Genomic DNA, 21,054 nt, shown 5'->3' on the forward strand with positions numbered 1-21,054 from the left:
TGCTGGCAGACAAGAAGAGGAATCCTGCCAGAAAACATGAGATGATAAAATTCATGCCCATAATTGTTCAGAAAATAACCCTCTCCTGGGATTAAACTGTGATTGGAGCCCAGCATTTAACATGATATAGACCAAAAACAACTGGAGAGGCTGCAAAACTACACTTAATTTACTTGGTGTTGGGCCCTGAAGCACAAAATCGTCTTTAGATGACTGTGAAGAGCCTCATGCTGGTGCTAAATGCTGTCAATGAGCAGCACTTAGAGAAAGAATAATGAATGGAGGCAAACACCGATACAAGTCTCTGAAACACAGCTCATTAAAAGCTCCGCACACTGCCCGGCTTCAAACTTTCCTCAAACAGGTATCAAAACAAGAAGAATGGCAGCAGACTGTCATGTGAATTGTTGGAGTTTAGAGGTGCAGCGATCCACTAATTGGGCTTGTGTAGCTGTCCTCTGGGAACATTTCATTTGTTGTTGTGTGTGAGACGCTGTAACACAATACTGCACGTTGTCTGACAGGAGTGAGACCTCACAACGCTGATTATAGCTCGCACGCCCTCAGGTGTTCCTGCACTATTGGGAAAATATCAGGACGAGGGAGAGAGAGGAGGAGCAAAGCAGAGCCAGACTCTCACTATTGACCAATGAATGACTTCGATGGCGTTGGAAGTGAGATCATTTCTCACCGGTTATCATCTCCGTGTCGCTAATGCTGCTGGGTAAAAAAAATGGATGTAGGGACGCGCTGAGAGGGGAGTGTCATTTCCACACAGGAACAAAGTCAATCAAAGTGACGGCGACTGAGATGGAGAGATGCACAGAGAGAGGAAACCAACCACATTAAATAAATAATATTCCTGCTGCATTCAAATTCAGTCTGGTCACCCGTGTTAAAAAAAAATGCAATTACAGCTTCATTTGATCAGAGTTTGATCAGGTTATCAGGACTACCTCACACTCTGGGTTCATTTCTGTTATTAAGCTGTTCCTAAAGCTGTGATTCATCTTAAAACACGCCAATAACAGCGAAGACTGAGGAGAGCAGACTCTGCCAATGAAAGCAAACCTTTATTGACGGCAATTCAAAAAACACACAGAAATGCTGGGAGCTCATAAACCAGGGTGAACACGGGAAACAGCCCCCTGTCGCAGGGCTAACACGGAGACAGACAACCAGATGGTGGATTTAAACCCAGAACCCTTACTGTGAGGCATCAGTGAGAACCACCATTGTGCTGCCCTCATTGAAAAAAATCTTTTTATGACATTAAACAGTTTAGATGATGTTTAAACACAAAGTCCTCTCAAATACAGTGAGTTTATCTACTCCTTTCTTGTTTACCCAGCACTTCTAACAGTGAAGTAACTTTGGAAGATTTCAGTCTCGGATCATACAGATAAACAGCACTGAGAGAGGCCGAGTCCTTACAAGATCAAGTTCGCCTGAAAGTTTTTATCTTATTGTATTTTTTTAATTACTCGATAAAGAATTTATTACTTTTAAAAACGACCCCACTTCACTTTTACAGCCTAAAACTTCTGCTGCACTGTGCTGAAAAATATTGAAAGGTTTTAGAAAAGAAAGATTTAAGACGATGCAGGGAAATGGAGACATTAGGAGGGGAGAAAAATTAGACATCAAGTCTTAGTGGAAAGCTGTTTATACCTGATGCACTTTGTGTATTCACAGAAAGACAAATTTACAAACACAGCAGGCGCGCACTCAGTCAGGATGAGATCTTATCAGCCACATTTGGTAATGACATCCTAGCTATAGCTGGCTACATGTAAATGGATTTTTAACAGCTTGTTCAAAATTGAACCAAGTAAAAGCATTCGCCCACAACACAACACAACACAACACAACACAACAGCTAACCCACATCCCTCTTTATGTGCTCAAATATCAAGTAGCAAGATGGAGGCTGTACAGATTATTCTCATTATGATGGATTTGGCTGCTCTGTTTAGGGGTCGCCTCATATTCCAGACAATGAAAATATTGAGAGTGAACACCAGGAAAGCAGCAGGACCAGGCGGCATCCCAGGTCGTATCCTCAGAGACTGCGCATACCAGCTAGCTCCTGTGTTCACTGAGATATTCAACATCTCTCTATCTCAGTCGGTGATCCCCACATGCTTCAAAGAGTCCATCATTGTTCCTGTCCCGAAGAAACCCCACCCTGCTTCTCTCAATGACTATCGCCCTGTAGCCCTCACCTCAGTAGTGATGAAGTGCTTTGAACGCCTGGTCAGAGACTTCATCATTTCTTCACTACCAGACACACTGGACCCACTACAGTTCGCTTACCGTCCAAATCGTTCCACAGACGATGCCATCTCTCATCTCCTCCACACATCACTCACTCACTTGGACACTAGAAGGGGGAATTATGTTAAAATGCTCTTCATAGACTACAGCTCTGCATTTAACACCATAATTCCCTCCACACTCACCACCAAGCTGGAGCATCTGGGACTCAGCTCATCTATGTGTCAGTGGATCTCCAACTTCCTAACTGGCAGACCACAGTCAGTAAGGATGGGCGGACATGTCTCAGCCTCCACCACTCTCAGCACTGGAGCCCCCCAGGGGTGTGTTCTGAGCCCCCTGCTGTACTCTTTGTACACATATGACTGTGTGGCCACTACCAGCTCCACCACCATCATCAAGTTTGCTGACGACACCGTCGTGGTGGGCCTGATCTCTGATAACAACGAGACGGCCTACCTGAAGGAGATTAGGAATCTGGAGAACTGGTGCCAGAGGAACAACCTCCTTCTAAACGTCAGTAAGACAAAGGAGTTGATAATGGACTTCAGCACTAAGCAGGAGAGGAACTACCAGACCCCTGTCATCAACGAGTGCCCAGTGGAGAGAGTGGACAGCTTCAAATACCTCGGAGTTCACATCACGCAGGACCTGTCATGGTCCTGTCACATCAACACCGTGGTGAAAAAGGCCTGTCAGCGTCTCTACCACCTCAGACGCTTGAGAGACTTCCAACTGCCCTCCAAGGTGCTCAGGAACTTTTACTCGTGCACCATAGAGAGCATCCTGACGGGAAACATCTTAACCTGGTTCGGAAACAACACCATGCAGGACAGACGAGCTCTACAGAGGGTTGTGCGATCAGCTGAGCGCACCATCCGCTCCGAGCTCCCTGACCTGCACTCAATCTACAGCAGGCGGTGCTGGACCAAGGCCAGGAAGATCGTGAAGGACCTCAGCCATCCCAACAACAGACTGTTCTCTCTGTTGAGGTCAGGAAAGCGATTCCGCTCCCTGAAGACCAACACAGAGAGACTGAGGAGGAGCTTCTTCCCGCAGGCGATACGGTCTCTCAATCACACCACCACACAGTACTGACCCACACATATGGTTCTTACACACACACTGGACATTCTGGACATTGTTTTCACTTCATCACTTAAATCACGCTGCTGTTATTGTGTATATATTTATTTATATTTCTTCATACATTCTTATATAGTTCTATAGTTCTATATTGTGTATTTTGTTGTACAGTTATTTTATTTTCAACTTTAATTTATATATTTTATCTTATTCTCCCAGTTAAATTTACCCTTCATTCTAATTTGTGTTGTACAGTTATTTCATTTTTGACCTTAATTTATATTTTATTCCTTCCTAGTTAAATTTACCCTTTTTAATTTTTCATATTTATTTCCTATCTTATTCATAGCCTTTTCCTTTTTTGTTTTCTTTAGGTCACGAGCAGTTGTCCAAGCATTTCACTACATATCGTACTGTGTATGACTGTGTACGTGACAAATAAAATTTGAATTTGAATTTGATTTTTGAATCAACAGCTCTACGTGTCGCGGGTTAAGTGGAATTCCAGGAGAAGGAAGAACGAGGTGTGGAAAGAACGGAGGGAAAGTGCCATGTTTCTACACGATAAAATAGTTGTGACCGGTGTGTAATTATTGATAAAATGTTCCGCGTTCCCATTCCAAGTTTGTGGCGTCATCGGGATAAAGACGCCGACATGTTTGACAAGTTAGAGTCAAACACATCAAGTAACTTAAGCGAGACAGCGAGAGCTTCCAGGGACAAGTTGTCATCATCAGTACGATGTGGGAGGCAGCGAGACAGACTATTGATTGGATCTTAAGGGAGGGTCTCTGCTGCCTTTGATGCCCGTGTAACAGTGTTTCCATGTGTGGGTTTATTATGTGTAGGTGTGAGCGAGTCAGTGAGGAAGATGCAGTACAGAGTGTAACCTGTCTGTGTGCCGTGTTTGTTAGACGGAGATGCACTCAGAGAAGAAGGTAACAGAGAGTGAATGAGGCATGTACGTCCACACCTCGGATCTGTCATTTATCCAAGGTGTATGTGGAGGAAAACCTGAGATTACAACACATATACACAGCGACACAGACACACACACTGAGCTGCTAAATAAATAAAACAGGGGATATACAGTATGAGGCTCTGCACCAGCGAGCTGGAACCAAACACAGCCACACATCGTTCCTCACCTCAAATTTCAGACACACACACATGTACGAGCTCCAGCAATAACATCTTTCTGTTGTTATAATGAATCAAAGACTGTGATGAGGCTCGCACACAGTGACTGACCCACAGAAATTGAGCACCAAACTCTTCTTGTTTTGTTCTTTCTTATTGGTTTTCTTTCTAAACTTACTTTGTGGCTCAGTTTTACTGTTCTCATCGCCTCCACCGCAGCTGCAGACAGCACTTTTCAGCCAGTAATAGTCTGCATTTAGGTGACTGAGCACACGACAACACAGTGACATTAGCTTGCACCAAGTCTGATGGGACTGTTATAAGCTCTGTAGGTAGGAAGCCACAAGCCAAAATAGTGGACAAGTCCAGATTCAGATGTGAAAAACTAAGTACACCCTCACTGCTGGCCTGGAGAAGGTAAGCAGCAGCCAGAGCCTGCTGGCCAAACGCACTGATTCATTAACAACTAGCAAGTGTTCATTTACTGAACTGAAAACTGAAAATAGTTGTGGATGATTACTATACCTTTCTAACTTTAATTAATTTATTATTAACAACAATATAAAATTATGCACAAAATGAATAACTGATGTAAAAAAACAACAACGTGATTTTATTATATATATTTAAGATAAGATAAGATAAGATAGAACTTTATTAATCCCTCGGGTGGGTTCCTCTGGGAAATTCGATTTCCAAAAAAGCACAGCACCGACAGAAGTTACAGTTACAGAATATTATATATCTATATACACACACACACATACACACACATATATAAATACAGAGACAAATATAAATAAAATATACGAAGGGGATAAATAGAATAAATAGGAATAAAAATAAAAATACAAGTGAATTGCATTTATATATAAATATATAAATATATAAATATATGCGGTGGCCCCTAGTGACAAAACACGTACAAATTCCAAAACACATTTCTAGCATGAACTGAACTTCCAAACCAGAGCTACTAGATCACTTAAATTACACAATTGAAAGCATGTGTGTATTGTTGGTGTAGCTTGTGTAGCCACTTTGGAGTTTTTACGTGTTTTGAAGTTTGTGCATGCTTTGTCTCTAGGGGCCACATTACTATACCTTTCTAATGTGACGTTGTTGTCCCTGCTCTCTCTCTCTCCCTCCCGCTCTGTTCCTGTGCTACTGAGTGTAACTACCGCCCCTCCCCCTCTCTGCTCAGCGCAAAGCACAAGGCTTGCGTGCAGAGTGAAGCGGAAAAAAAGTGTGAGAGCGAGAGAGGGTGAGAGAAAGAAAGAAACCTATTAGGAGTCAGATCTTATCGTTCACTTCAAAGATTCGGCTCTAAGAGCCGTTTCGTTCGTGACCGACACATCACTAACACGCAGCCAGGAAACCTGAGTGCAGAGTTTTACACGTAGTTTTTTGCTTTGTACCTGTAAGCAGACCTTAACAAAAAAAACTGTAACTCGTGTAAATAGTTTTTACAAACACACAAATTCTCATCTGTAGATGCACAAACATAAAACTTTCACATATTTTGGTTTACAAGGTTACAAAACTCCATTCACAAATACGCATTTGATTTACAAGTACAAATATTTATGACCACAATTTGAGCCCGTACTATCCACCACTGTAGAAATTCATCCTGTGTAAACAATAACGTGGCGCGCAGCGTGACGTCTAAAACGGCACGCACCTTTGACGTTGTGTGACTAAATCTCTGTTTTCTTCGTCCACACGCAAACGCAAAAACAACGTTTTCAAAAATCTTCACCCTGCTGGAGCTTTTAAAAAAAAAGTTTTCAGTGACCCAAAACACTGTTTACGTGTGGACGAAAGGTGCAAACGCAAAAATAGCGAGTACGTGTGGACGTAGCCTCAATTCAATTTTACTCATCCCATCGACAAGCTGCTTTAGATTGTAAGGTATAGACGGTACAATAATAGATTTAACTTTCAAAGCTAAAACAGTCGATCTCCCATCATTTACATAGTTTTCAATGTAAACATTGAGCCAGTCCATTTTAGGGGAATGGGGCTAAACAGAAACCTGTGAAACAAAGCAGTCTGCTATCAGTGTGCACAGATCCTGCAAACACTGTTCAGGTCTCACAGCTAAGACTGAACCCAGAAAAGCTGAGCCTGAAACCAGATGTTCCAGTAAAATCAATAATTTGACTGATTTCATTTACAGGAAATCATCTGTGGTGGATTCTAATGACGTGCTGCAGTAAGCAGTGACAGGTAGTCTGGCCACCATCGTCCAGGACTGCGTAATGAAAGCACAATATGGCCTCAGGTTGCACAAATAAACGCACCTAAACGACCTAACTCTGCGTATATCAGAGCACTTACCCTACTCTTAAACACAAGATCAAAGAATACAAGTAAGAAAATTGATGAAGCTGAGAGTCAAGACACCTGACACAAACACACATTACTGCGCTCTCATCAACACACCTGTAACAACCACCCGTTCTGACACACTGCTTCTTTCGTCAGTGATTTATAACACGATGCTTCATCTCCTTTAATAGAGCAGCATAACTGCTCACGTACACAAAACCCTCCCCTATTTCCTTTCTATTAAAATTCAGGGATTATGAAGTGAGCTTTGATTTCAGATACATGGACTCTATAATGAAAGAGAAGAAAATAATACGCCATACACCCCATAATATTACACCAGTGACACATGGCCTGCCAGCTCAGCAGGGATTTCCGTCTTCAGGTTATTGATACTGGAGATTAAAACTCTCGCCCATAATGGGCTGCATTGTAAATAAATTCACTGCATTACACTGATTATGAGGATCACATCATAGGAGAATACAGCTGCTTACTATTAATGCATGAATGAATGAATGAGAATGGATAAACACAAATCCTCCCTGGATCTTTCTTCATCTTTTTTTTCTACAAACCAAAACGATAAAAATGCCTCTGCTTGTTTAGTATCTTTGAAAGTCCACATAGGAAGTGTCCTCAGCTACCCTCGGACTTCAAAGTGTCAGTTTTCTGGCTCTCCCATCAGCTCCTGTCCCTGAAGAATCACCAGGGAAACCACCAGGGACGACAACGGCCATCCGATTGCAGAGATAAAAAATAAAGAGAACTGGACGTGGACAGTGGGGGCAGAAATGCAGGACCCCAGAGTAAGCAGAAAAACAAGCAAAGACAAACCGCCTTCCTCACTGGTGGTCACTTGCATGCATGCATAGACATGCAAGCGCTCACACAGGCTCAGCACGCATCAAGAGCAAACTCACAATCACTCAGTATGAGCAATATGAGATATCGATACAAGTGAAGCAAACCTTCATTAGCCTGAAGAAATAAAACAATCAGACCTGGTAAAAACTTTAGGATTGGCTGAATTAACAATCATTGGTGAGCTAACCCCTTTCACAACACCTAACCAAGTCAAAAACACTCGTAGGTGTATCACCGTCAGTGTCTACCTTCATAAATGCAAATACAGAGAGTTTACACCAAAGTGCAAACCACTGGTTACACTTAAGAACAGGAAGGCCAGGTTAGACTTCCAGAGAACAACTGAAAGAGTTCTGAGAAGAAAAATAGAAACAGACCCAGAAACAAGCAGCAAGTGACGGTGGCTGCAGTAAAAGCCTGGCAGAGCAGCTCCAGGGAGGAATCCCAGCATTTGGTGATGTGTGTGGGCTGTAGGCGTCAGACAGCAAGCCACTGCATGACTTTTTAATCTTCAAACACTCCAAACATTTACTTTGGATTTATTGAAAATAGAGGACTCTGTATGAACATACTGGGGTGCAAAAACTTAATGCAGTACTTTTGTTAAAGTCTTAAAGAAACGGTGTGTAAAATCTCACAGTAGATTGGAGAGTGCAGCCAACTGCATGCTGTTTTCTTACCCGTCCTGATTCACGCGCATTATTCCAGCTGTGGTGGCCGCTGCAGGACAAACAACTGTTATGAGTGTGTGCTATCAGACTGCTGTTTATCTCAGCAATATGCTGAATGTCCAAGTCTATTTCTTCTGAATGAGGCTGTAAAACTTTGTGGAGGGGTTGGATATGAGGCGATGAACCAGTGAAGCTCACGTCTGTTCAATGCCGCTGATACTGAGGTGAGCTGTTGAGGATGTCCTGCACTTTCCTGCTTTGGTTAATGTTAACGTGCTGTAAGCCGGTGTTGGTGAAACTTTCTTTGACGTGGATCTAACATTGTTGGACATGGACATGTCTCTCACACAACGTGAGAATATAATCAAAGTGTCATTTTTAGGACATTGACACTAGTGAGCATGATGCTAGCTTAGAGCCAGCTGTTATTGCTGGTTAGCCGGGTCGTTCTCAGCTGTGCAGAGACGGATGGGCTACATGAATCATACTTGTTATTAATCTCTGTCTCTCTTCCGCAGCATGTCTTTATCCTGTCTTCCTTCTCTCACCCCAAATGGGGGCAGCAGATGGCCCCGCCCCTCGCTGAGCCTGGTTCTGCCGGAGGTTTCTTCCTGTTAAAAGGGAGTTTTTCCTTCCCACTGTTGCCAAAGTGCTGCTCATAGGGGGGTCATATCATTGTTGGGTTTTTCTCGGTATCTCTGAAGCGCCTTGAGGCGACTTTTGTTGTGATTTGGCGCTATATAAATAAAATTGAATTGAATTGAATTGAATTGAATGTCTAATCTGCCGCAACAGTCATGAGAGGAAATATGCACATTTATCCACGTTTCAGGTGAGGAAGAAATGAGGGAGGAGAGAGAAGAGAAGAAGAAAGACGTAGTGACAAGAGATAATAAAAATACACAATAAAAACATTAAATGGTTTATATAATAAGCTATTTGTGATCTTTAAATTAAAAGTAACTTACAAGGCGTACTATGTATAAGAGCAGTCTGTAGCTGCATACTTAAATTGATCAGACATGTCTGACGCTGTGTTTCAGATGGCAGGAGAACATATGAAATATGTAATTACACATTACTCCGTGTAGATTTAAGAGCACAGCAGTCTTCTTCTAAACAAAGTAGTGGTTTATACGCACTGCTGAGGTAAACACAGAAGAACAATTATATTTTTGGAGCCAGATGGTTGGACCTTTTATGTGCTGACGTAAGAAAAAGCATACTTAAAATGAATATTTTAAAATCAGATGGAAAAGGGGGGAAATGAAGAACCTCTGAGGTTATACCTCACTATTTCTGGGTTGTACTTGAAAACCACATTCTCCAGTATGGAGAAACACACCTCCAGTTGCAGTAACTACATTGGCATTTACACCCGGCGCTGCATTCGACAGCCTTTGAGAACACGCCAAATGCAATTTCAAATGGAGTACACCAGAGCGCTGAGATTGACGGAGAGAGCGAGACAGAAGGAAAGAAAGAGAGCTGGGACCCACTCATGGCCAGCGGCGATACTTTATCATCCAGCAACTGAAGCATTTCAGAGATGGGTGGCATGAGAGTGCTTGTGTGTGTGTCTGTGTGTGTGCAATTTAGTGAGGAAGTACAATTTAACGCTGAAGGAAGAGAGTCCTGATTTATTTGTCCAGTCCTACTGATTGCTGCGTTCAAGGGCACTGCTGGTAAAGGTGATGGATGGGCATGGTTTGCGCTCCCTTTCTCGCCTCCCGCTCCATGATCAGACCCTCACAGAGACCGCCAACATCACTTTTCCCACGGGCAAGAAAAAAAGAAGAGGACTGGCCAATAGAAAAGGTGATTTGTCTTGGAAGCGATTGCTGATTTATTTTGCTTCACTAAAGTCCAGAACAGAAGACGGAGTTTTCACTCGAGCAAGGGAAGAAAATACATTCGATCAGTTCTGGAAACAGAAATTTGGTGCATGAACTGAAATAGATTACATCTGATTTTAGCAAACAAAGGAATCCTGTGCATAGTTCTCTAAAATATTTACACATCTCAATAAAGCTGCAGCTTTGCACACTCACTCAAACGCTCACATTTAAACGTGCCCGTACTCGACACCTTACACGCACTCACTGATATTACAGTGGTTTGACTGTTAGCACCTGCTGCACTAAATGAGGTCAGTTCCAGGTAAGTACCATTACAAGTGAAACACACACCTCTCCCACAGCAAGGCTCTGAACTGGTTACAGTCAATAAAGTCTGTGTGTTACATAAAAAAACACTATTATTAGCAGCTGCAGTTTGTTTCTCTACCTGCTACTGTCTGCTTTTAATACAAGAAGAAGACCAAAGACTTTCTACTGGCATGCTGTCATGTAAGAGACAGCAGCATACTTTCTGCTGTTGTGTTTAAACACAACATAAAACTGCCAGATGCTTCTCATCTTAATGAATGCTTATTTTAAAAATGTCCCTTTTTTTCCTTTCTCAGAGCTGCAGACTCACCAGAGGCAAACATTAAACATGAGTGTAATCGAAGCAGCAGCACACAGCAGAGTTTTCCTTCTCTCACCCCAGCCGGTCGCAGCAGATGGCCCCGCCCCTCGCTGAGCCTGGTTCTGCCGGAGGTTTCTTCCTGTTAAAAGGGAGTTTTTCCTTCCCACTGTGGCCAAAGTGCTGCTCATAGGGGGTCATATGATTGTTGGGTTTTTCTCTTTATGTATTATTGCAGGGTCTACCTTACAATACAAAGCACCTTGAGGCCAGATCTGACATGAGTTTAGTTGCAGTACAGTAGGTGCTGTTTACCTGCAAATGGTGCATTCCTGCATTTGTTGCTATTGTTGACACATTTAGTTGGGGGTATAGTGGTGGGTGGAACGGTTGGTTTAGTGCTCATCACTGCTAGCTTTGGTTAGTTGCAGTGGGGTTTCTTGCTTTCGCTTCAGTTAACGTGTTGTGTGTTGCAGTAGTATTGCAGTAATTTATACATTACTAGATACAGTAATTACATTATAGTTACAAATATGTTGCTACTTGTGTTGCAAAGGTTCTTTGGTTATTGGCGCACCACGATGTTTGTTTGCAGGACGAAGGAAATGGTAACACAGCTACTGAGAACTGAACATATGGAGACAGCTTTGTTTTTGCACGTAAGGATGAGAGCGTAATTGTTAGAAATAACTACATTATGCTGCTTATGCAACATCTTGGAAACCTTCTGCAGACAGGACTCTGACCAGGACTAACCAGGAACCAGAACCCCAGTGTGTGCCGTCCCCAGCCCAGCAGCCACTGTCTGAACTTCATCTGGTAACAAAGGCAGTGATGAGCAGCCTGACATGCACCACATGTACATGTCACATGTCGAATCACTCTGGCTTCAAGTCTGATTTTCATCTCTGCTTTGTGTTGCTGGTTTGAGTTCATGTAAAAGTAAAAGAAAGACTGTATGTGCGTCCTAATTAGGATGGCCTGTGAGAGTGTAGTTGTTTGTATTACTAACTGGTAATAATGACTTTCAGGTCATTTTGTAATGTAACGAATAGTTTAATGAATTACTTTCTGTTCTTCAAACTTAAACTGTTTGTTTTATTTCTCAGTTTATTTTCTTTTTTAAGGTTTTTTTGTGCTCACATTTCCACACTGCACATGTTTAACTCTGCAGGCTTTACAGAGTTTATTGCTTTTATGTATAAAGGCACTCTGTTTTCAAAAGTGAAGTCTTCCTCTGCGTGAAAATTCATCATGGTTATACAACTGAACTGTGTCGGGTACCAGCATAAATGGCCATGATATCATCTAATAGATGTACCCTACATTGTCCCTGTTAGCAAACAATAAAGTCAAATGAATGTAAATAAACACTGCTACCACAGCACTCATTGATTTTACCATGAAGTCATGTTGCGGCGCCTGTTATCAAAAGCAGCACTGTCAATGAACACGCGCATCGCTAATGTGCACACAGTCCTTCAATTCTTAGCTCGAGCTTTATGTAAACAGTCGTTTGTATCGACGGAGCTTCCCAGCATCCCACTGCACGCCGTCTGCTCCCGCACGCACATTCTCTGTCGATGCACACATGCGCACAAAACACAAACTTACACATGCTTGGAAATGCACATCATACTGTCAGTTTACATGTGATTTTATCTGGTGTTTCAAAGCTTCCCCACTCTCAGCTTGTTCATTTTTCCAAAGCCAAACTTTCTTAGTGAAGTCCCTGTGATCGAGTCACTTTGGGCATGTGCACGTTTACAGAGCGTCCAGCCTGAGAAGCATCTGCCAGTATCTCACATAAAGGGAAATATTGATAAACTGGACCCATTTGCACACTGAATTTCTCTGCTTCACTTTCCTCTCCTTATCGCTCCTCTTTCCATCTTTCTTTCCCGTGTGTCTCTATCAACAGCAGCAAATCTCGAGTGTTTACAGAGCTGCTAAACGGAGAGCTTAAATGGCAACATTGTAAAGAATGTCACTGATAACCCAGCTCTACCGTCAATCTCTGTTACACACACACACACACACACACACACACACACACGCCGAGGGAACTAAAGGAGAGCACGAGTGGAGCTGTGAGACACTGCGTTTACTTGATTGCATTGCCTTGCTAAAATTGGTGTGTCCTGCTTCACGCTGTTCTATTAGTATCGCCCTAGACTCAGCTTACAGCTGCTGCGGTGATGGAGGCGGGGCAAAGGGGAGGAGATGAGAGGGGAAGAAAGGTAAGAAAATGAGCAGCGCAAGAGGGAGAGAGCCGGGTTCAGTGCACTCTTGGACCCAATGTTCCCAGATGTGTGCAGATGTGGTTTCTCTCCTCGCAGATGACACTGGTCACGGCTCGCCCAGGGACCGCACGCACACGCGGGACTGTCACATGACCGTAACAGCTGAAATGTTACACAATTATCTTTATTGTGCTTACTGTTAAAATCAGCAAGCGGGTTTGGAGCTGCCACGTTTGTTGGTGTCTGTCTCCAGCATCTCGTTTACCAAAGGACAAACGGATCATCACGTCCTCATCAAAAGGCGGTATTCACAGATCATTCTCACACAGAGGTATCGAACAGCTCACAGCTTCAGACTACAAACTGCTGTATAGTGTTTTGTGTGGCCAGGATATAAGGAGCAGCGATGGCAGTACAAGCAGCCAGCAGTGATGAGGTCAAGGGTCACATGTACCAGAGCTCAGAGTGCTGATGAAAGTAAATTCATATACACATCTGTGTATTACAGAGACCATGTACTTGTCTGATTGCTTCCCTCGTCTCACACACGGCTCCCCTGGTTGTCACACACTGAGGCCTCCGTCACACTTTCATTTTCTCCTTGTGTCATCACATCCACACACACACACACACACACACACACACACTGCTCCCTCACTCACCTCCTGAGCCACGAGGGAGGAGATACGGACGGCCCTTCGGACCCTGGCGTTCCTTCCGCCTTCCTGGGGGAGGCTGTCTCTCCCACTCAGCGACCTCTCGCTCATCTGCTCGGCCCAGGAGCCTCGGCCCACGGGCATGGGCACGTCCCACCGGGCCTCGCCCATCCCTCCCCAACTCCCCCCCCGTGCCCGCCCGCCATCCGCGCTCCCCCGTCCTGCCACTCCGTCGGCCGTCCTCCTCCCTCCGCTCTCACCCAGAGACGGAAAGGGTGAAGGCGGCAGCACCACTGGCACCGTCGGGCACCGTCACCGTGCCCCCGAGACCTCCTTTGCGTCCCCCTCCACCTCCTCCAACCCTTCCTCCTCCTCCCGCTTGGCTGTCACCGGTCAGCCCCGACGCTCCAGCAGCAGCAGAGACTTTTGGCTCCTGGGTTTCCCTCAGACTGTCTTCGCTCTGTCCTCGTCTCTGGCTTCCTCCACCTTTGTTTCGTGCACTCCTTCGTTTGGACCCTGCTTCATGTTGTGCCTGCGCCCTCTCCCTGTCTCAGTGAATCTCTTGGGGCCAGTAGAGAAGCGGCTCGTATCAGATCCACAGCTGTAGCCGGTCTGACTGAGCGCTCAGCCAAACTGCTGCTGTTGAGGCTTCCCTCCTGTTAGCTCTCTCTCCCTGTGTGTGTCCCTCGCTCTCTCCTGCTTTCCTACACAGGCTCTCTCTCCCTCTCTTGTTTTTCAGCTCGCTCTCCCTCATAACTGAACTCACTCTTCATCCAGGATTCCCTTTTGTTCTCACTTTCAGTGCACCTGATCTCTCACTACGGCTCTTTTGTGTCGTTTTTTCTAATTTTCCTGTTACCCATGCGTCTCTCCTTCTCTTTTACCTCATTCAGTGTGTGTTGCTCAAGATTTCTACTTCCACCGTAGTAAAAAACACAACAAAATAAAAGAGGCTAATCTCAAAGCTTTATAGTTTACGGTCAGGCTATTCTTCTCCCTCTCCATTAGCAATTTAAACAATGCTGGCACAGTGTGTCGCTGTAATGGTCTTTCATGTTCTAGTTGAACTACTGGCTGCATGTCAATTGGACCTAAATAAGTAAAGGGCTAGATAAAAGGATATAACACAATAACAGAGACTTGGTATTCCTGGCACTTAGTGTGTCCATTAACAGCGTCTTCATAGGGAACTGTTTCCTGCAGCAGCAGTAACTGTCAGTAAATTCTGTTTGCAACGAGGAGCTACAGCTGACCCAAGCGGCCTTTGCAGTGAGCACAAAGAAACTAAAGGGAACTCGTCTGATGCTACACGACATGACTTGATTTAATAAAAGATTTCTTTTAATTCATTTTGTCGATCTTGAAACCTCGGTCTGTGCCGGCGCTAATTGCTGTCCTACGTGATGAACTTCATTCCTCACTCCAGCCAACCACAAGCTGTTAACACCCCCCACCCCACCCCTCTCATCGCCTCCGTCCTCTCATCCCCTTCTGTTCGCCTTTCATTACCGAACATGCAGCTGGATTAGTGAGAGCGTGTATTTAACCCACGATTGTGCTGCCGCAGCCTTTAGGCTTTTCCCTGCACTTCACTGTGTCTTACACTCAAAGAGACAAAAAAGGGTCCGTCACACTACCACTGATGTACTCATTAGTTATCATAAAGAGTTGAAGCAACATGTCAAGTGTCTCCGAGGATGACGCCTAATTCCTGAGGTGCTCCTCTCTGTAGCCTCTCCTCTCCTCTGACCTCCTTTATGGCAGCAAGTGAAAAGAGGCTTTCCCTGCAGGGCTTCTGAGAAGCATTGATAATGATTTCTCAAATTATTAAATACCACCTGCTCCTTTGTGATCTGGGTAAGCTCTCTAGCCCTGGAGTGCCCTTCAGAACAGTCATCTCTGAATATTATCCTTGAAATCATGCTGTGGGGAGAAATGGTCACAACGCTAAAATATCCCTAAATGGAAAATGCATTTATGACCTCGACCGTGATTATAACCACGCTCACATAAATCAGCAGGGTTCTTAGAAAAGTACGTGACAGAAATGACAGACAGCAAAAGCGGTAAAAGTGGCGATCGCATGCTAAACCGCAAGCTTGCGTCATATCAATCATTAGCGACCGCGTTTATATCGATCTGTTGGGAGCCTCTCTCTATGACGGAGGTTACGACTCGCACTCGCTTCTACTGACCTAGTTTGTACGTGTGGAGGTGCGTGCACACATCTATGTGTGTGTGTGTGTGTCCACGGGAGGCATTAAAACGCTCTCCTTCTGGAACACACACACACACACACACACACACACACACACACACACACACACACGTGTATTCCTGGTTGGAAATCCCTGAGAAGAATGTGGCACACTGAATAGCAGCGTGTTGAGTTTTTGGGACGATGCCGTCAAAAAGTTTTAAAAAAACTTCAATGGCCTGAAAATCTTCCTTGATGAGCCTCATTACCAAACCCAGACTCTTTCAGGCAGAGCTGTGCGAGAAACCCCGACAAGTCCCGGTAATTATCTTCAGTGAGTGTGCGCGACACACTGCTGTCGCTTTATGAACACATAGCACAGACACACATGCATCAAAGACGAGCGCACACACACACACACATTTAATACACCCGTCCACTCTGCTGATGTAAGCCTTTTTTTAAACCCTGTCCGTTCATTTAATGCACAAGACTGGGAGGAATAACGGAGCAGCATCCTGCACCAGAGCATCATTTTTTCATCATTTTTACTACTGAAAGTAAGCTGCTCCATTTTTTACTACCCAGCAAGTTACAGCGAATGCTATAATAGCAGCCAACTTGGACGTGATACACCACTGTACATCACATATTCTAACACCGCTGAGTTTCACATGTCCCCCAGCTTGAAACGCTCCGTGTACTAAAACCACATTCATTAATAAAGGCTTGCGTGTAACGTGAAGACGTCATTACTTTCTGAATGTTGCACATTACACATGACAGAATATTCACGCTTGCAGGTTACTGCAGCATCTTCTTTTAAACACAGGCACACAAAAACCCTGCGACACTTGTGAGGAAACAGAATAACTGTGAGAGTCCAGCCATTTTAATCTTAGACGTTTACTTTTACCTGATATGTGGGATTTTTGATGAGACTCATTGTGGGATCATGCCATAGTCTCTCTCTCTCTACGTGGATAATGTTAACTCTTTCAGCATAATTGAAAATGTGAGGTTCTGATATATGTCGGATGGTTGTCAGTCACTGATTGGTTGCAGTTGAACTGGGCAGGTGCAGCTGACAAGTCTGAGTTTGCTGGGAACATCTTGACACATTTACAGGCCTTTATTAATATTTATTCATTTATTTATTGATCCATCCTCTTCCTTTATCCTTTTCAGGGTCGTGGCGGGGCTGGAGCCTACCCCAGCTATCTTGGGGCGAGAGGCAGGGTACACCCTGGACAGTCTGTCGCACACGCAGACACAGACTACCATTCACACTTATTAACCCACACTAACTGCATGTGTTTGGACTGTGGGAGGAAGGCGGAGTGAACCCACACAAACACAGGGAGAACGTGCAAACTCCCTCTCTGTTTATTGACGTTTTTTTAAATGTAATGATTTATTGCTATTTTAAACATACAGTTAATATGCAGTGTTGCTACTTTTACTATACATGGCTTTCCATAATAGAGCTAATGACCTTAAACAGTCACCTGAAGCAGGCAGTGGGGTTACGAGTGGAATGACGCATGTTTTTCTACGTCGCACAGCATAAATAACGATCTTGTATTTTGCATGATATCATTTGTATGCTTGACATTATATTTGTTTGCACAAGGTTAAAACATGCAGACTGTTTGCACCCTGCACTAAGTTCAGGGGTGTGGCCTGTGTGAGTCAGACATAAAGATGCTAAAATGTACTTTAAGGAGCGGTGGTGATGTTTTGGCTCTTTAGTGTGAAAGTTTGACATGGCGTGTTCATTCTTTACCTCCAGTCGGGCCTCCTTTCATTATTTATAAGCATTTTGCTTAAGGCTTAACTCTATAAGCAGTTCACAAACTTCTCATCAGCCCTGCTGTTTGTGTCCTTAAACCAAAGCCCCGCCGGCCCGTTCAGACTGACAGCTCATCCCTCCTGCAATCTGAATGCGTCTCTATGTCTCTTTCATCTGGGCGGCTCCATAAATAATAAAAGCAGCAGCATCGCGGCCCTATATGCCAGCACGGGGTGGCTACTTTGATGGATGAGGCAACGTGTGACCCGTGCTGCCTTTGTAGATCTGAAGTGTAACTCTGAAACAAACAAAGAGCTCGACTGAGGATCAGTGAATAAACTAAATAAACGAGTCCGAACTGACGTTTGACCCCGCTGCCCTCGTGACTCTTTGTGTCCATGGAAACCAAACACTGCCTGTGTGTGCTCGTGTTTGACGTTTTCAGCTCCTCACCACTTTCTTTGTATTTTCCTTCCCAATTCCCAGATGTTATTCTACAAACAAAACCATATTTAGATGATAAAATGAAGCTCGCTTCTCACACTGGAATCCAAAAAGCATCCAACTATAGACATGATGGAGCTGTTTCGGACCACTGCTGGTAGTCTTCATTCGCATTAAGGAGCGGTCAGTGCCATTGCAGATCACTCACAGCATAATCAACGACGTTTACCTCATGCCTTTAATATCCAAACAACAGTCATTCAACGGTGATGAAAGCAAGGAGCCACGTAGAGAAAAACCAGCGAACTGGCTGCGTCCTCAGACGCTTGTACAAATAACGAGTCTATAGAAGGAGCCTGAAACTATTCGTCTAATTCTATAGACGCTCACAGACAAGCAGCTCATCAGCGAGCAGCTGATTTAACACAGGTCACATGTTATTTATTAATAGCCTTCTTCCTTGTGTCTACAGCTAATGTGACATAAAACACTGAGCTGGCTGCTTACGATTCATTCTGGTGCTCAGTCCAAACATTTTTGGCTCAAGGCCTAATTTATCATTTGAATTATGCACTTCTCCTCTTCACCTCCATCCTGCCATCTCTTCCCTCTCCTGCACTGAACCCAGGGCGACGGCGGCTCCTTTGTTCTCATCCAGGTTGGCGAGTGGAATAAATTCATCTTTAATCACAGAGATTATGGTGGCTCCCTGCTCTCCATTTCCATTAACTATGCTCAGATGCCCCCTAGTCATCACTCTTGCACAGGGTGGAGACAGAGAGCAGACTTATTAGCTAGCATAATGCTCTCTTGGCAGAATTAGAATAAGTGCAGGAGATGGAGTGAAACCAAATCAGGGGCATACAAAGCACACCTGAATGTTCTTGAAGAAGACGGAAGACCTTTGCAATACGTCCTTCATGCATACCTCTCATATGCAAGCTGCAAGAAAGCCTGAGCTGTTGTTGTGACCGTCTGTGTCATGTGACGCCATCAAACAACCAATAATCTTACAGTATTGTTTCCTGGTACAGGCAGCAGCTCTGCTGACCAGCGAGGGAAAAAGTCAAAATTACGCCAAGCATCTTTACCATTATTAGGTTCTGTTGGTGCAGATTACAATCCACACAGATACAGGATGCACCAACAGGAAGAGCCAAAGGTGCCGAGCCAAGAATGAATGCGATCGAGAGCCGGACTTTTCTAATAGTCCCAGTGTCTCTTGTATAACTGTCACTTACAATCTCTCACAAAACGATGTCCAAAGAATTTATCCGAACAGTTTCACGTGCACTATTCTGTGCATCACCATCGCCGGCCAGCAACCTTTCACTGCAGCCACACTCGCTTAGAGGCGTGTCCCGACCATTCAGCCGGCGAAATTCAACCAGTGATGATGGAAACGTTCCATCGTTTCCATCCATCACTGTGTGACAGATGATGGTTTCTAGAGGAGTTTTGATCATAAGTTTAATCATTGACGAATGCGCTACACGTGACTATTTCTCTATTTTCACAGTAAGTAAAAAATTAAAGAACGTTAAACTTTCTTATTTCACTTTGAATAAAAAGTGTAAATTAACTCATATTTCCTACTGAACATAAAGGTGTACGGCTTAAATGATCTTCAAATGAAAGACATCAGTGATTGTGTCCTTATTTTCACTGAAGCACCTTAATACTTTCCACAGAAGAAAGAAAATCCTGCAGGAAAACCCCAAAATGGCAAAAAGGCCTTCCTGCTTCTACTTGGCAGCACAAAGCAATTATTTTCAGCATATTAGCTTTATCAAAAAACGTAAACACTTCAGTAATCACAATGTGAGTCTTTGCTAAATATGGAATTCTGAAAGCCACAGATTCAGGAGGCTCAAACAGATGCACACTCTGAAACCACAGGAGCAGGGTTTTGAATTCCCTACTTGGACATGTTCATCTACACAACCGATCATTTAGCAGAAGGCAAACAGTTTATATCAATATGCTGAAGAACAAAAGAACGCGTGGAGCAACAAGCAGCGTATCAAGAAGAAGGGTTTTTGAATTTTGACGTGTGTGCTCCTATCCATCAACCTGTCAGTCTAACGCTATTTTTAGAAGTGTCGTGTGACGGCATGTGGCAGGACTTGGCAAACAGGCTAAACTGAACTCAAACAGCTTTCCTGGAGGGTCAAGGAGGGTAAAATCGAATAAAATGTAAAAAGCCTGCAAATAAAATCCATTAACAAAAGAGCACACAAAGAAAATAACCATGAAGAGATCTCCAACTGCATGATAATAATAAATGCACCAATCAGTGACTTTCACTGTCAAAGCTGTAGAAGCAGAGAATGACTAGAAAAGGTTGCATTTCCTGTGAAAATGCCGGGTGAATGCCGTGTAGAGGAAATGATGTGCCGAAAACAGCTGAAGAAGCTGAACTGTCTGCTGAAGACGGCTTTATCTGAAAGGCCCAAGAAAGACACGAGGCCACAGCCATGGGTAGGATTCGAACCTGCACCACCCACCATCTCAGTGAGGCTAAACGGCACTCGTCCCAGTATGATGAGAAAAAATGGAAACCTGTGAGAAGGACAGATTTCCCATCCTTAAACAAACATAATTCATGGGAAAACAGTAAACGGTATCAAAAGAATTCTTTCACCGTGAGCGTCAGGAGTGTCTGAAGATATGCTGGCACAAGGCTCACATCTCGGTTTAGGAGATACGACGAAACGTTAAAAAGCTTAATATTTTAAAAGTCCAAAAGAACACCAAAGATATAGCTGACATTAGCAGAAATAACAGAACAGTTTAAAATCTAAAAACTGTGGGAGTATTTAAGCGTTAAGGGATTGGTCATCTCTTGGATTTATGTGTAGGTAACACAAGTGCCTCATGC

At 43.9% G+C, this 21,054-nt stretch overlaps 1 protein-coding gene across 1 annotated transcript in view; it reads left to right on the forward strand.

The window, feature by feature from the left end:
* The first annotated feature begins 649 nt into the window (after nucleotides 1-649).
* Nucleotides 650-21,054, forward strand: part of LOC120718217 (C-C chemokine receptor type 3-like) — a 24,917-nt gene continuing 4,512 nt past the window's right edge. The window contains exons 1-2 of the mRNA XM_040006652.1: nucleotides 650-674; nucleotides 6,686-6,698. Of these exons, the coding sequence (XP_039862586.1) occupies nucleotides 650-674; nucleotides 6,686-6,698 (38 nt within the window). The remainder of the gene's footprint in view (nucleotides 675-6,685; nucleotides 6,699-21,054) is intronic.

This window comes from Simochromis diagramma, unplaced genomic scaffold, assembly GCF_900408965.1.
Source record: "Simochromis diagramma unplaced genomic scaffold, fSimDia1.1 OVJJ01000577.1, whole genome shotgun sequence".
NCBI lineage: Eukaryota > Metazoa > Chordata > Actinopteri > Cichliformes > Cichlidae > Simochromis > Simochromis diagramma.